Consider the following 16,119-nt stretch of genomic DNA (forward strand, 5'->3'; position numbering starts at 1 on the left):
CGTGGTTCCAAACTTCTTCCATTTAAGAATGATGGAGGCTATTGTGTTCTTGGGGACCTTCAATACTGCAGAAATGTTTTGGTACCATTCCTCAGATCTGTGACTCGAAGCAATCCTGTCTCAGTGCTCTAAGAACAGTTCCTTCGACCTCATGGCTTGGTTTTTGCTCTGACATGCCTTACATAGACAGGTGTGTGCCTTTCCAAATCATGTCCAATCAATCAATCTACCACAGGTGGACTCCAATCAAGTTGTAGAAACATCTCAGGGATGATCAATGGAAACAGGATGCATCTGAGCTCAATTTCAAGTCTCATATAAAAGGGACTGAATAGATATGTAAAGAAGGTATTTCTGTTTTATATTTTTAACACATTTGCAAACATTTCTAAAAACCTGTTTTCGCTTTGTCATTACGGGGTATTGTGTGCAGATCATTTAAAAAAAAATCTATTTCAGAATACGGCTGTAACGTAACAAACTGGAAAAGGTCAAGGGGTATGAACACATTCCAAATGCACTGTACATCTGTTTTACAAATGATAAAGGTATTTTGCTATACTCTTTAAATCTGGGAGATTTCTAATATTTGACTTTTGCAGCCATGCATCATAGTATTGATAAAACTTTTTTTTTTTTTTTAAATACATTTTCCAATGCCTCCAACAGAAACAAAGTAATGCATGAAAACTGCAATTGATCTGTTTATTAGGCAGTTATTTATACAAATGATTTAAACACTGTCCATTTGACATTTACATTGGTCATTCTAGTAGTAGGGTCCCTTTACACAACAAATAAAACAAGGTTTAAAGCAGTTAAGACAGATACAATGATTGATATTTATCCTGCAAATAGTCAGAACTTAACACTCCCACTTAAAGGAGAAAAACTACTCACCCAATGTGCAACTCGCATCATAAGCCGTAAGACGATCAGTCTCACACTTTTTCAAACAACCCCACAATTCACCTTATGCACTACTTGGAATCAGAACTTTCACATCCTTGAAAACTCAGTTTAGTTTGTTTGTAGTCCTACAAATATTTCAATGACCATATGTTCTAAAAATGAGACCTTGCAGTCACATAATCCACACGCAAGATTTCTTCAGACCAAAACCAGCCCCACGCAATATTGAGGATAGAAGTAGATCTCTTTTATACTCACTGATATATAACTGATCAACAGTATTGATAAGGCAACTAACAGAATGACAGAAGAAAAAAAAAAAAAAAAAACTCTCCAGGTGCACATGACAAATAAGGTTTGGGAAAATATTATGTAAACTTAAATTTAGCTCTTGTGGGGGATGCGGGCCAAGAAAAGTGAAATAACATTTTGAAACCAGAAAAATATTGATTCTTGTTTCCTTTATCAATACACATTGTCCATGCACTGCATGTACTTGCTGCAAATCACCACTTACAAATGGCCCCCTATCTTTCAATGGACATACATGTGTACAAAATTGATTAAATCCTGTTAAAATGCATGTCACTCAGTCAACATGCATTCAGATTTATGAACACATGTAGCCCCTAATCTCAAAATAGATTTGTAAAATTAACTTTAATTCAGTATAGGACAGTGGGTCTCATTTTGAGAGTGTGAGGGTAAACAATCATGTGTATAGAACTGATTAAAAAAGTTATATTGATCTTTTTAAAAAGCTGTAAAGGAAGAAAATGGCATCGTAATGCAAAAAAAAAAATATATAATAAAAATTTCAGTCCGTAATAATTTCTCAATATAAATCTACAATTCCCATTTAAAGCACTGAAATCAAAATGCATATTTTTTTTATTCTTTATATTATGTAGGGGACAGATCAATCCAAACAAAGACAAACATTGAAATCTAGTCTTAACAATTCAATTTCACCAACAAAAAAAATCCAAACTTAATTCTGATGAAGTACTAACTCCCTTTTTCGCCTGACGCGATCGAGAGGGTAATTGCACTTCCTCAGTGAGTCAAACGGGCATTGTTGGCATGACAACCCATGTTATGGTCAGTGCAGCTACCCCTGAAAGGCCTGTAGTGCAGTGTCCCAAATTTGCACAGGCATCTCAGACATCTACTATAGAGAAAGACTGAACTGTGCAAAAGTGCCTCGTTCCCCTCAGCCACCCTAAGTGCACCCCCCCCAAAACCGTACAGCTCTCCTTTCCGCACGCAGAAATGTGCTTTTGTTCTCTCTACTGAAAAAGCACAGCAATGCCCATTGAGCACAGTACTGCAAATTCTGTGCATCACTCAAACTTAGCACACACATATATATGCTTTTTGGAACGTGATCAAAGAGGGGGGAAAATAGTCATAGGCCAATAATAATGATCGTGAAAATGTAAAACCTCTAAAATAGTATTCTGTCATCATGATTATAATAAAGTTGCTTGGTCATTGTCGTTCACCTTTTCCTAAAGCCCACCCGTGCTCTGACAACCCCCAAGTCAGTCAGGAGGGTTGCGAACTGAACCTGCATCATCAGTGCCTTGGAACAACCCTAGCAGTCTCACCCGCCTGCGGTGGGGATAAATCGAGCCATGAATCGGTTGCATGCTTATTGCTTATAAAGACACTCAGAGAAGAAAAAAGGCTAACGTTTTTTTTTTATTTGATTGCGAGCTATCGTGCAAGTAGTTTGATGAGATTGGCGCACATCTCAAAGAACTCTATGGTGTGGCTGCCGGGCCGCGGAACCGCCGTCATAGGTGCGAGGTCGCCTCCTGTCGAGTCAACAGAGGAGGTGAGCGAGGAGGCCAGGGAGCTCTCTGAGGCCTTAGTGGGAGGGATAGAGGTGGCAGGGGTAGCGTTCTCCTTAGTCCCCTCAGTTTGGGACCCCCCCTCTGCAGCAGCTGCAGCTTCGTTCTTAAGGGCCGTGCGGTAGTTCCCCACTGAACCAGACTGGTGAGGAGTGGCAGTCCCAGATTTAGCCTCCAACATGTCATCTTCAGACAGAGAAAAGACAGAAGAGAAAGAGAATGTTAAACATACTGAAGACAGACCTGTGCCATGTCTAGTCACTTTACATTGCACAGCAGGAAAAAGCAACTTCAGGCATTTTCCATTAATGGCAAAGTCGGCAGTAAAGACAACCACTCAGAAATGTCAGTTGAACCCCATACAGCGCTGTGAAGCAGAGACCCTGAGCTCAGACGTAATGTATAGCATGTTACTGTACAGCCACCGCGTTCCAATTTAGGAGCTTATCAATGACCAATTCGGCCGTTTTCAATCTGCATACGGGTTGTTAGAGTAAAGGGCTACGTCCAGGTTGACGTACTGTCTATGCTACGGAAGTCCAGGAGGTAGGTCCTGCCGTCCACCTGGTAGAGCTGAAGGCTCATCTTGGTCTGCATGCCTGTCACTGGGTTCTTCCTCTTTACACGCAGGTAGTACGGGTTCGCCACCTGGGGAGGATATGGAGATTAGTTACACATACTTTAAAAAGTCGCACGAGCTGGGTATAATACACAATTGATGGAATATACAGCATAAAATATTACATTTTTCAACATGGCTTCTGTAGCTGCTTCAGTGGTCTGTATTTCAGTGATTTGCAACTTTTTGAACATGTTCTGTTTGTTTAGTCATCAACATAGTTGTGTATAATTTGTATACTTTGCTAAAAATATTACAGAGAGCACTTTGACCATTTCAGCAGTTCCAGAGTCCAGGACGAACAGTGCTTTATGTTATGGGAGAGTAATCGGAAATGCCTTGCCCACTACGGTGTACCCAAACACATTAAGCCATAAATAGCTGCTTTCCATCCATCAGGGCAAGAGAAGGAAAAACAGGAAACTGAAAATTTCTTTCAGAAATTGCTCTCATTTCTCCAAGATGAATACAAAATGAGAGTCAGTCAGCACATCTATTCTTCAGGTCTAAAAGTCATGCCATACCAAAAATAGAACCCAAGAGAAGAAACGGCAGCATTCCATTCTAGGTCAAAGAAGAACTCAGACTGAACCAGTAGTTTACACCATGCAGAAATAAAAAAGAATATATATATAATGTTAATGTTTAGAAAGAACCAGGTTTTACCCCTTTTTTGATTTTCCGCCATTACAACTACTCTAAGATTAAGACCATAGATTTGTCAAAGTTTATTTGGGATTGGGCTATAGTGAATCCTCACGGGGAAAACAACCCCCCCCCCCCAAAACGTTTGGGGGATTTTTTTAATGAGATGTAATCCATAGAATAGTACAAGGATTGTTGACACATTTGACAATTGGATCTAAAAGCATAATTGAGAAATAATCAAAGTCAGCATATTTATGACATTTTGCTTTCACCCAGGCCTCCTTTAAGACTCCATATAGTCTGTAGGTGCTACAAAGCTCAAATTGGGCTCGTGAAGTTTTTCCGCTTGCTCCATACGAGTAGTATTTTGATTTCAATAACCTTTAAATTAATGAATATTGAAAATATCATTTTGGATCAATATATTGAACATAATATACTCTAAGGGTCTATCAAAGTTGCAGAGCGCCATTGCTAACTTGTTTTAACTACGCCTATAGAAATGGTGGTCTGCCAGGTACTCAGCAGGAAGGTCTGATTTCACTATTATTAAAACAAGACCCAGATGGCAATTTTAAAGATTCAGAAACTGAGGCCTCTTACACTTCAATGTTGTGATGCAAAAACACTAGCAAAATGCATAGCACTCAGAATGAAAACATTTTTTAACCAAGTATTGTTCATCCTGATCAGACAGGTTCTTTTTATTTTTTTTTTTTTTTTTTACATGGCCGATAATATAAGACAACTAATAGAAGCCAGGCCTGGAATTTATAGCCGATTTTGTAAAGTACTTTGATAAAGACAATTTTATTTATAAATGCCTGGATTTTTTCAATTTCGGTGATTCTCTTATACAAATGGGTAAAAGTCATGTATAGCAACCCCAGTTGTAAAACAGTAAATAGCGGTTACTTCTCAGAGTTTAGAATTGTCAAGATGAGTTAAAGGGTGTCCGCTGTCACCATATCTATTCGTTATGGCCATCAAAATGATAGCTATTAAAATCAGATCAAATAACAGAGGATTAGAAATCCAAGGCTTAAAAACAAAATGGTGTCCATGTATGCCGATAACTCAAGTTTTCTATTAAGTCCGCAAGCTAGATCCCTGCAATGTCTTATTGAAGATCTAGATGACTTTTCTGGATTAAAACAATTATGATATGTGTACAATATTACATATTGGATCGTTAAAAAAAATACAACTTTTACATTACCTTGCAGTTTACCTATAAAATGGGCTGACTGAAGTAGACATAGTTGGTATTCATATCACAAGATATATAAATGAGCTCTCCAATAAATTTCAATAGAAAACTTGTAAAACTAGATAAGATCCTGCAACCATGGAGAGGTAAATACCTGTATTTATGGAAAATTGCCCTGATTAACTCCTTAGTCATATCATAGTTTACTCACTTATGGCATTGCCTACTCCTGAGGATTCATTTTTCAAATCATACGAGCAAAAAAACCCCCACTAAACTAGAAAAGATGAAGCATGCCCATCTATATAATGAATAGGGTGGGTTGAGATTAAATATAAAAGCACTAAACTGCTCTAAAAGCATCACTTATTCAAAAGTTTTACTTGAACTCTGAAATGGTCCTCAAGTAGATTACTAGAAAAAGCTCATTCATTGTTTAAAAATTGCCTTTTTGCAAATTGTCATGTCTCATTTTCCATTAATTGAAAATCACTCTTCAAAAGTATCTATTTTAACAAGCATTGCAAAACTGGCTACAATTTCAATTTCACTGCCCTGAAAATATATAACAAATATGGCTGAACTCAAATGTGCTGGTTAATAGAATACCTGTATTTATGGCAAGTGTTTTAAAAACAAAATACCCTTTTCAATGGTAGAGTTGTCTTTCATGGAGTTATCAGAATTGTACAGGAAGGTCTGCTCAATCCAAGATTAATCAATTGATTACAGCATTACCCCAAAAATGGAGGAGGCAGGTGGCAGCGGGAGGTAGTAGGGAACTGGCCTGTCTGCCCATTATAAAGGATCAAAACTTGGAGGAATACAAATATTATAAATAGGAAAGTATACCAGTTTCATTTGAGGACCAGGATGTTGACAACTGTGCCATACAGATTGCAAAATAGTTGGGAAGAGATTTTTGATGTACCGATTCCACGGTATAGAGTGTATGAGTTGATATAAAACGACGCAAGAGTCAAGACTTCGTGCTTTTCAGCTAAAATGACGTAGAATTCTTGCCACTAATTTTGTTTTTGAATATTTGAGGCATACAATCATCGAAGTGCTGCAGATTTTGTTGTGAGGATACAGAATCAATAGACCATTTATTTTGCCATTGCCCTCAAGTAGCCGGTTTCAAGTTTAGGAATGGCTGAAAATGCATAACATTGATCTAAAAATTGACCCTAGAAATAGCACTGTTGGGAGATCTGGAGGGAGCGGGTCCGTCAATTACTAATACTCCTAGTAAAAGTATTTCTTCAACTCGCAATCTGTGGATTCTATTTGATTAGATAGAATTTGTACATTAAACATCACAGCATAGTTGAAAGATATGTTGCGTAGAAAATCAGAAGAGGGTGGCCAGCAGAGATAGGTGGGATGGGCTGAGGGAAGCTGAGGTTTGGGGGAGTGGAGCTGCTGGGCAGGGGATAGAATGACAGTCAAAGATAAAACATCACAAAAATTAATTTTGAACAACTGAGGGGCAATGTTACTACAGCTAATGACGGTTTGCCTGAGGCTGATGCCGTGCAGGCGTTTGTACACATGCATATACACACACATTGAAAATGCACACATACACGTAAATAGTGCCATACATGCACTCAAACATTCAGTTGGCCTTGCTGTCTTTTATTTTCCTTTGTCTATATCTTTTCTTGGTTGCATTTAATTTTTTTCTGTGTGTGTGTGGGGGGGGGGGGGTCTTGGAGGGCTGGTGGCCTGGCGGGTGGGAGCTTGGGCCTGTGGGATGTCTGCCACTTTTAGAGTTATGATTTAAAAAATGTAAGCATTACCAACAGAGTGAAGGTAAAAATGGATTCAATTTCAGTACCCTCTGCTGGTGATTTGCAACGATGCAAGTAAAAAGGAGGGCTGTGATTAGTTGCATTGCCTACTAAGCCAATTTCTCTGAATAAAATGTGCCAGAACTTTAAAACTAGCAGGGATCCCACTCTGGAACTTTGATATGCCCGTAGAGTATATTTCAAAATATTGAAATATGTCAAACATTCATAATGTTTTTTTTTTTTTATTGAAATCAAAATACTTATATAGAGCAAGCGGTAAAGCTTAATTTGAGCTTTTTAGCATCTAGAGATTAAGCACTATGGAGTCTTAAAGGAGGCCTGGGGTAAACCAAAAATAAGCCAACTTTGATTATTTATCAATTATGCTTTTAGATGCACACCATCTCCCTCAACAATCCCGCAACAATCCTTCCTCCAAAAGGACTATTATATGGATACAATTGTGAAAAAAACCCAAATCACTGTCTTTTGTCTGGGTTTGGTGTGGAATCACTATATAGCCAAATCCCAATAAACCTCTGATCCACTTCTTGACAAATGAGGGGCCACTTGACGGTTCTCTGTCTATTTCTACCTGACCACTTTACCCACTCCTTTTCCTCCCACCACCCTCTCTACAATTCTCCCGCCTTTGTTCAACACCCCTATCCCCTCCCTCACCTTCCACTCGTAGTCGAGCTGCTTCATGGCACGGCACACCTCAGACATAATATCATTTGGCCTGCTCTGGCTCCTGATTCCCAGGTGCCACTTGGCCCGCCTCACCCCCTGGTGCTTCGACTTCAGGGGGTTCAGCTCGTCCAGCGTGTGTCTTGGCCGGGGAGGGGTCTCCCCCGCCAGGAAGGGCTGCATGCGCTCAGGGTGGGGCTTAAGGCCTGCCGCGGCGGTCAGGTGCTGGTCATCCAGGAATGAGTCTGGGGGACTGGAGGCCAGGTAGAAGTCCTTGGCCTCGGACATAATGCGGCGGTTGTCGATGATGAGATGGTAGGCCACAGCCAGGGGGTCGTGGTGGTTGCGGCTGTACAGGCAAGTCAGGATCTCCTCCTCGGTGCACTCAAACTTCTCACACACCTCCTTCAGGGCCTCGTCGTCGATCATGTTGTTGCTGTAGCATGGGTCTTCTGGAAACAGGTACTTGGGGAGCTCATCTTTGAACCATTCATCCTCTCTGTGGGGAGGGAAGACAGAGCATGTTCAAGGCAGTCTATTATTTCATAGGGACATTTGTTCTCTTAACAGGGCAGCTAGAAAACATATAGACCAGGAGGGGTGGGTTCACTTTGTTAATGCTGGGCTGGATAAAAAGCCTGCACAGAGGACAGGAGTTTGCCATCCCTGTGATCGGAGTTTAATGATGCATGTGGAGAAAAGTCGATTTAAAAAAAAAAAACATTTTCTTTTCTATTATTTTACTGCAAAGCATATAGAGGTGTTTAAATGCAATTTGTAGACAAAGTTGATCTCTTGCTCCTTCTTACCGGATCTCTTTGATGGTGGCCCTCTTCATGGGATCCACCTGCAGCATGTGTTTGAGCAGGGCGGTGACGGAGGGGTTCAGGTACTGGGGCGTGAAGAATATCCCGTCACAGATTTTCTTGAAGAGCGTTGGCACGTGGTCGTCATCGAAGGGCAGTGTCCCACACAGCAGGGCATACAGGATCACCCCGCTGCTCCAGATGTCCACCTCAGGACCTGCATATAACCTGGGAGGACACAAAAGTCAAATCAAAAATGAATTTAGGAATTCCATTACAACAGTTGCCGAAAAGTACTTTAGAGTAACCAAGTCGACTCCACAAAGAGCAGGCAGAAGCAGAGGACAATACTACCTGCATATAAACTAGGAAGGACACATCTAGGGGAGGAGGGGAGAGGACAGAGCTGCTCATTGACATGAACCAAGGGAGTCGTTTAACATGGTGAATATTTAGTGACACTTAACAGTAGGGTCGGTCACCAAAGCAAAACTGTGAAATTGAACAGTCCTCTATTGAAGTCTAAGAGCAGTTTTTGCATACATTAGCATATTCCCCATCACGTCTGCCAGTTTCGGTGAGAAAAGAAAAAGAGGACAAGTGTACCTTCCAGAGATGACTTCAGGGGCAGCATAGTTCGGAGAACCGCAACTTGTCCTCAGAAACTCTCCGTCCGACATCATGTTTGACAAACCTACAGAAATCACCAGACAATATCACATAAGTGTTTCGTTCAATAGAACGATAGGGTTTCATTTCAGACACACCCTTTCCATCAGGGTTCCAGTAACTACAGCGGCTGTATAACCACACCAGCCTAGTACAGTTAAGCTTGGATCAATCTGCAGGTGTAAATCAGGTACAGGTGTAGAAAGGTGCTGGTCGGTGCGAGGTTAAGGGTGACAGACTTACCAAAGTCAGCGATCTTGGCGTTCATCTGTGCGTCCAGCAGGACGTTCTCAGGTTTTAGGTCCCTGTGCACCACCATGTGTCTGTGGCAGTAATCTACTGCTGAGATTATCTGCTGGAACAGACGACGGCTCTCCTTCTCATCCAGCTGGAGGCACAGTGGCAAACACGCACACGAAACGCAGACACAGCAACACACGCAAGAGGGGAGAAGTATCTTTTTTAGCTGTCCAGTCAGTATTGTAACCACTCTGGATATTTGGTCAATGTCTTTGCTTGAATGATTTAGTAGCCTTAAACTATTGGAAAGAATGCAGTGCAGAGATAGAGCTTTGTGATTTCTGTTGTGTTTTGAGGAAGGGGTGGTCCAGACATGAGGCAGGTGCTAACATGACTATTATTGACATAACCATTACACTTCCCAACTCTCCTAACCACAGATACACTACATGGCCAAAAGTATGTGGACAAGCCTTCAAATTAGTTGATCCAGGTATATTTCAAACACATCCGTTGTGGACAAGCCTTCAAATTAGTTGATCCGGGTATATTTCAAACACATCCGTTGCTGACAGGTGTATAAAACTCAGCACACAGCCATGCAATCTCGATAGACAAACATTAGCAGTAGAATGGCCCGTACTGAAGAGCTCAGCGACTTTCAATGTGGTATCGTCATAGGATACCACCTTTCCAACAAGTCTAATTTCTGCCTTGCTAGAGCTCACAGAACAGAACTGCTGAGTTCTGAAACGCGTAGGGTTTAAAAATCGGGTGCCCTCGGTTGGGACACTCGCTACCCAGCTCCAAACTGTCTCAAAGCAACATCAGCACAAGAACTTAGTCGGGAGCTTCATGGAATGGGTTTCCATGGCCGAGTAGCCGCTCGGGGGGGGGGAACTCCATATTAATGCCAATAATTTGAGTGGTTCGACGAGCAAGTGTTCATATACTTTTGGCCATGTAGTGTAGGTAATTATCTAAGTCGCGGTATTCAAAATGAAGTTGAAAAACATGTTATAATTCAAATGTTTATGAATATCACTAACAATAGAATAATTTATTTTTTAATATACATACCTACAGTAGAAAAGAGCTGAATATCTAATGTTTCTAACTATATTTCTCAACTCCCAATATTCAGCAAATTACACTGACATAGGCTTTGCAAAAGCACCCGCAAATAGGCTACCATTGCAACAAGTGCCGCTGGCTGCTGGTAAGCTCTCTTGACTTGGACATACATTTTTGCCAACACATGGCTATCCAGCTAAACAGCTGCTCTTTGTAAATGTGTTTGGAGTTAACTTTCAAGCTAATAGGATCGGTTAGAGTTTCAAAATAACGGAAAACTATCTACCAAATCTAATAATTTTAAAATGTTCTGTTTAAAATGGATGATATTAACTGGATGACAATTTTTTTTTGCTAACATATGATTGGGGTCACTGGGTCAACGGTTTGCCTGGGAGGGGGTCCCTGGGCAAGAAAAGGTTGAAAACCCCTGAGCTAAGTTAATAAGATTCAGGTGAGCACAAGACTACCCACAATCCCAAACCGCAGTGTATTTCAACAAACAGGCTTATTAATGTAGAATACCACCTAATTTGGTATTTTTTGGTTGAACAAAAACCAGGTCTATAATTTTCCCAAAACCTGCATACGCTAGAGGAAATAACGTTTTTCTTCCCCTTACCTTTCCGTTTTTGCAGATGTAGTCAAAGAGCTCTCCTCCGGACACGTACTCCATCACCATGAAGATGTCTGTTGGGGTGCTGATCACCTGGTACCTACGGTCCCATAGGATAAATCACGAAAGTTTCAAAACAAATAAGCTAGCCATGATTGGACCAAGAGATTTCCATAACCATGCCACCCACCTGACCAGAAAAACCTCTGGGCACTACTGTTTAACACTAGAGAAAACAGTCAAGGATCACCAAACTTCTCAGAGGGATGACAAACCCGAAGAATTATATTTCAACTTTACCACAGCACTAAAAAGTGGGCAAATTGCTATATAAAGTCTAAGATTGAGACGTAGCACTTTTAGGACAGATTCAACTTCTGAGGCATTTATTGATCCTAAGCATAGAGGCAGACATTTTGCAGGAAGACCTTAGTGGGCCATCGGGTTCAACGGCTGGTCGGTGTAAGGGAGACTGGCCATGGAACCCTTCAACTAGCTAAACATAGGCCTACTTCCCTAGATCAAACATCTGTGTGCAAAATGATACTTTTCTTCATTCCTGTGCCACATATTGGTACCACAAGGTTATCAACACAAGTGTCGTACAAGCACGCTGCCTGAGCTCCGTCTCAAACTGCAGCACAGTAGCCAAGGAAAGAAAGTAAGCACGTGAAGTTCAAAGTTAAACAAGTCCCACCGCAGCATCAGAAAACTCACATTCTACTGGCCTCTACAAACAAGGCGTCAGTAAATAAAGGGTAAAGGGAAACTCTTCACGCATTCTTCTGTAGCATTATGTCATTTTCAAATCGGACTCCAGGGGGTGAGCGTGAAAAGAAAGTTTGCTAAGTGGGAAAATAAAGGTCTAGTCACAAGGGATCAGGTCCCCGGAAATGCCCCAACTAAGCCTACTCAATGATACTCAGTGGCGCTCACAGGTCAAGAAGACCATTGTAAGGGGATTTTTCAATCAGTCAATAGAAATAGGCCTAGTTTCAAAAAAATAAGAGAAGAATCCGGAAACAAAGGAGAGCGCTGACCCTTCATTACCAATGAGCTAAATCATGAAAACACTGCATTTATGCTGCCCTTACTCTGACAGAGGTCAAGGGATGGACAGGTTGAGAGAGCGAGAACACGGGAGAGATGGTGGGTAGAGAGAGATTGAGGAGAAAAAAGTGCGCATCAGTGTAGCAGAAACAAAAGGGAAAGAGTCTAGAGTCACTCTAAAACCTACCATTAAAAGCCCTAAAATAGCTTTCTGAGTGGCATTAATGTGGCAGTGGTGGGATTACGTAGGGGTCCGAACGATTGAGCTGTATAATCTAGGATTTACTGTTTAATGATGTAGGGATGCCTGAAAAGCTGGAGGTTCTGGACTTAATGTTTTTTTTAAACCTTTAACTAGGCAAGTCAGTTAAGAACAAATTCTTATTTACAATGACGGCCTAAGAACAGTGGGATGACGGCCTTATTCAGGGGCAGAACGACTTGTCAGCTCAGGGAGTCGATCTAGCAACCTTTCGGTTACTGGCCCAACGCTCTTACCACTAGGCTACCTGCCGCCCCTCCAAAGATGTGAATGTGTCAAGCACCCGAGGTTCTAGACTTACAGCTTGTGGGGATACTTAATGATGTGGGGATGCCTGAAGCACCTGAGGATTTAGACTTCTCAGCTAAATGTAGGCTGCGTTTACACAGGCAGCACAACGCTGATCTTTGTTACACTAGTTGGTCTTTGGACCAATCACATCAGATCTTTTCAAATCTTATCTTTTTCAGAGCTGATGTTTTTGGTCAAAAGACCAATTTCTGAAAAACGATCTGAATTGATTTGCCTGTGTGAGCACAGCCTTAGAGCTTAATGATGCGGGGATGCCTGAAGCAGCTGAGGTTCTAGACTTACAGCTTAATTATGTGAGGATGCCTGAAGAGCTTAAGGTTTTGGATCTCTCTACGTATCTTCCCCACCACATCCAGACTGCGGATCTTCTGTCTGTTAAGGATCTTCACAGCCACCTGGTGTTTGGTCAGCTCGTGCTGCCCCACTACAGGAGAGAGAGAGCAAGAGAGGTCAGGAGGGAGAAGAGGTTAGGAAATACTGTAATAAGAAACCAGTCATAACGAGCTTAGCAGACCCCAGCTAACACAATGACACAAGCAAATCTGCATTGATGACTGACATTACTGCCCATTTGCAGTGAAAGAACACTAGCATGGCATTACACCATTGAATCAAATCAATGCATTATGCATCATGACTGACAGGCCTACATCTGCAATGTGCTGTTTAGAACAAAAGGTGATACAAATTGCACCACCACCATAGACAGTCACCCGTGAGCAGTACACAAACTAAATTGGGGTTAACGTTTCCTTCAGCATGGCTTATAGGCCTACATCAGCATATGCACACACACACGTGGCTCAATGCAAAACGCAAGCAAATATAGGTCTACCTAAAGACTGGTCAGAAGAAGAACAGGTGAAAAATGTACTGAACTATACAGAGAGGGAGGACTGTAGAAGGGGGTTGTACAAATGACTTCTATTGATTAAACTGTTATGTTGGTAAAGCATTAACCCAGCAGCCAGTCATTTAGAACATAATAGGTCATGGAATAAATGGTCCAAGTCCAGCATGTTCTAAACTGACTACTGGGAGTTAGTAGGAATTAACAGCTATATAGTCTAGTTGGTGGCTTGATATGGAGTTTTGTTCTCAAATCCCAAGCCAAGGAAGACAATGCAGGGAAATGTACATTTTCTGGTTTGAAATAGACTTAACATTAGTGCCATACAACTAGGCTATACAAATCAGTTTGGTCCTCTTGGATATCATAATTTTAGGTGACATGCCATTAGGAAAGTTATGGTATTTTGACAGTGTAGATTTAAAGCAACCTAGGGACAATGGCTAATGTGTCAACACAAATGGAAAGTGTGGGAGAAATGTGTCTGTCCTCAATAATTCAGCCAGGCCCAAGATAGTTTGCATGCATGTATGGCATAGGGCGAGCACGGCTAGATGGTCAGTTTGTAACTGGGCAGCTCACGTTAGTTAACTGAATAAACAGGTTTCCTGGTTGAGAAACCATTAATGTAGTATTGCCTTGGCTAGCAACTTAAGCTAAGATTATACTAGTTTGCCAACTGCTGTTAGCCGGCAAGCGAGTAAACTTGGTTACCTAAAGCTCTGAGTAATTCGACCACATAACTAACGTTAGCTGGCTAGCAAACTAACTACATTGAACACGTGACAGCACTACCGTTTTTTTTCGATCAAAGGTAGACCACCTAGTACGCTAACTAAAGCTGTTTGATACTAAAGCATGGCTGAGCTAACGACGTTGACGAACTAGCCTAGCAAAGCAAGCTAAATTACGTTAGAGGCCAACAAGTGTTAGCACACGGCTAGCTGACAGAAACGTCCCCATCCGCTCTCGCGGGTAACTGCCGGTGACAACTCGACAAGAAAAGTCATAACAGTTACCTTTAACTTTCCCGAACGTCCCCACTCCAAGTGTGTCTCCAAGAATATAATGTCCGATTTTCACTCTTCCTTCATGTTTCTGTTTATCCGTCGTCGCCATCTTTCCCGCAGTGGCCTAGCCTAGCCTATCTGCTGCTGCGGGCAGACGGAGCAGACTAGCTGGAGCGAGCAAGAAAATGCGAAACAGCGTGAAAAAATACTCTTCCGGTCTTCTTCTTCATCTTCAGTAAGGTTTGATATGTTGCAATACCGCCCCCAACTGAACTATAGTATAGATCCATTACACCGTGTGATACAAAATGGGAAAGGGTAACAGGGAAACATAAGAAAATATATAAAATAAAAATATAGATATATTTGTATTACCCTACCAACTAACCCTATACTCATTAAAACCCATCACCTCATTCCACTACTTTAACCCTATCTGATCCTACCCCAGGCCAACTGGACACTACCACTCAACACAGGCTGTAACTCTTCTCAAATCTCCTACCCCCAAGGACTTCTCTGCAGCTGCCACCACAACATCTATTTTCAGTGATTGCTTTGAACACTAAGAAGCCAACCTTACTGAAGCATATATCACTCATATCTACTATTCACAGGGATCCTCTCAAAATCCCTCATCCTTGATCCACCCGCTTCTTTCTTCACTGCCTTGGCATATGACAACTTCTGCACTACTCTGACTCTAGCCACAAGTCCACTACAGGTTACCTTCACTGATTCAACTCCTTTCCCAACCGCCCTGAAACCACACATGGATCCGGTAAAAGGCAAGGTTCCACTTTCTCCAAAAATGTCACTCCTACTGGACCAGATTTTTCTGTATCATGTCCATCGATGCCATGTTTGGGCTCCGAGCTCTTCACCCCACCTTCCACCTCATTTAACTCGCCCTCATCCACTTCCATTTCACCTCCAGAACTCGGTCTGGCACACGACTCACTCTGTTTGCACTTGACACCAATCTCGTCGACACCCCATCTCCACTTTTATCGGCATCTTCCTCAAATTTAAAACAGAAATCTCCTTTCCTCATTCTCTTCAACCTCTTCATCATATTTTTTCCACTCCTTTCCTCAGAAATCCACCTTTCTGTGTCCCTGGCTGTCCCAATATTCCTCTTCTCCCAACTTTGCTTGCTGCCCACCGGTGGCATCCCGGCGTAATTCCATCTCAAAACGCTCCACCCTGTCTGTCTTTCTCCCCGCGGCATTAGTCCACGATCGTGACTCCTGGCCCCTGCAATGTAGCCGATTGTAAAAATGTTGTTTAAAATCGTAAAACATATTCGCCCTCATCATTTGAGTGACGATCACTGACCAATAATCAGTCTGACTCATGTGTATACTACTTTTCAGCCACCAGATGACAGTCAAACTCACTGTCTGAGTTGAATAGAAATGTGAAATAGTACCAGTTCAACCATTGTTGTGTGCCCCCAGTAGATGTCAGCGTATTTCCAGGGAGGAGAGGGAGCC

The 16,119-nt window shown here is 41.7% G+C and overlaps 1 protein-coding gene across 1 annotated transcript; it reads right to left on the bottom strand.

Moving 5' to 3' along the window:
• Positions 1 to 691: 691 nt before the first annotated feature.
• LOC106562970 (protein kinase, AMP-activated, alpha 1 catalytic subunit) lies at positions 692 to 14,830 on the bottom strand. Its single transcript, XM_014128123.3, has 9 exons — positions 14,633 to 14,830; positions 13,046 to 13,187; positions 11,146 to 11,239; positions 9,453 to 9,597; positions 9,147 to 9,234; positions 8,544 to 8,768; positions 7,726 to 8,233; positions 3,290 to 3,416; positions 692 to 2,954 (listed from the first exon to the last, which is right to left on the bottom strand). Exons 1-9 carry the CDS (start codon positions 14,730 to 14,732, stop codon positions 2,632 to 2,634), a joined length of 1,752 nt encoding a protein of 583 aa, XP_013983598.1. The 5' UTR covers positions 14,733 to 14,830; the 3' UTR covers positions 692 to 2,631.
• Between the last annotated feature and the right edge of the window lie 1,289 nt (positions 14,831 to 16,119).

The sequence above is a fragment of the Salmo salar genome, chromosome 11, assembly GCF_965601325.2.
Source record: "Salmo salar chromosome 11, fSalSal1, whole genome shotgun sequence".
NCBI classification, from domain to species: domain Eukaryota; kingdom Metazoa; phylum Chordata; class Actinopteri; order Salmoniformes; family Salmonidae; genus Salmo; species Salmo salar.